Consider the following 1,411-nt stretch of genomic DNA (forward strand, 5'->3'; position numbering starts at 1 on the left):
TATATATATATATATATATATGTGTGTGTGTGTGTGTGTGTGTGTGTGTGTGTGAGTGTGTGTGCGTGTGTGTGTGTGTATTTGTCTGTCTGTGTTTGTCTGTCTGTGTTTGTCCCCCAACATCGCTTGACAACCGATGCTGGTGTGTTAACGTCCCCGTAACTTAGCGGTTCGGCAAAAGAGACCGATAGAATAAGTACTAGGCTTACAAAGAATAAGTCCTGGGGTCGATTTGCTCGACTAAAGGCGAGTAATCAGCATTTAGTCACGGTTTATCTTATTGACTTTCGTTATGCTGAATGAAAGTAATAGTTTACAAAATGGAAATATTTAATTTAAATGAAATGAAATAAAACAAAGTTTCCATTTGCAATAAAGATATGCTAACAATAAAATATTTGTTATTGCCAGCAATGGCAAAGTATGTTCTCAGGGTAATGCTATTGTAACCAAGGGAGATAAATCCATCCAATAAGATACAGAGAGTAACACGCTGTGTGTGTGTGTATGTGTTAATGTGTGTGTGTGTGAGAGAGAGAGAGAGAGAGAGAGAGAGAGAGAGAGAGAGAGAGAGAAAGAGAATTATCTTCATCACGTTGAGAGCACCAGTTCTCGTCCGATCACCGAAGTTAAGCAACGTCGAGCCTAGTGAGGACTTAGATGGGTGACCGCTTGGGAAACCTAGGTGATGTAAGCGTCACACACTTTCAAAGGCGGTGCTCCAGCATGGCCACAGTCAAATGACTGAAACAGATAAAAGAGTAATAAAAGAAATGCCTCACCTTCTCACAATTATATCCAATGTAACCCTCCGGACAAAGACATAGGTAACCAACTTTTCTTTCTCTACACGTTCCGCCATTTTTACAAGGTCCTTGCATACACCCCACAGGTAAGTCACACTGTATGCCTTGGAAGCCGTGAGGACATATACAGCTGAAATCAACAAAATGATAAAATATTAACCTGTTAGTCGTCTTTCCAGGGCCGATTGCTACAGAAGTAAATTTAATATTACAGCATAAGATTTAATGTAGTAGAATACAGGGAGAATATGTGTCGACAAATCTAAATTAACAACAGTTCGTAGAATTTTGAATCGCTTCAGTTGTCACAACGAGTAGAATGTCTAAGGTTTCGGGCTTTTGTACTTCACTATTGAGCGGAAGGTGGAGGCGCGTGGCTTAGTGGTTAGGGTGTCAGCGCCATGATCGTAAGATTGTGGTTTCGATTCCTGGACCGGGCTACGCGTTGTGTTCTTGAGCAAAACACTTCATTTCCCGTTGCTCCAGTCCACTCAACTGGCAAAAATGAGTAACGCTGCGATGGACTGGCGTTCCGTCCGGCTGAGGGAAACACATACGCCATAGAAACCGGGAAATCGGGCCCGTGAGCCTGGCTAGGCTTTAAA

The 1,411-nt window shown here is 42.2% G+C and overlaps 1 protein-coding gene and 1 pseudogene across 1 annotated transcript in view; one reads left to right on the top strand and one right to left on the bottom strand.

Moving 5' to 3' along the window:
* The window catches only part of LOC106884382 (transmembrane protease serine 11B-like protein), a 17,152-nt gene that overhangs the window by 12,540 nt on the left and 3,201 nt on the right, over positions 1–1,411 (bottom strand). The window contains exon 2 of the mRNA XM_014935735.2: positions 783–936. Within this exon, the coding sequence (XP_014791221.2) occupies positions 783–936 (154 nt within the window). The remainder of the gene's footprint in view (positions 1–782; positions 937–1,411) is intronic.
* On the top strand, positions 581–697 carry LOC128247492 (5S ribosomal RNA; annotated as a pseudogene).

This window comes from Octopus bimaculoides, chromosome 3 (assembly GCF_001194135.2).
Source record: "Octopus bimaculoides isolate UCB-OBI-ISO-001 chromosome 3, ASM119413v2, whole genome shotgun sequence".
In the NCBI taxonomy this organism is placed as follows: domain Eukaryota; kingdom Metazoa; phylum Mollusca; class Cephalopoda; order Octopoda; family Octopodidae; genus Octopus; species Octopus bimaculoides.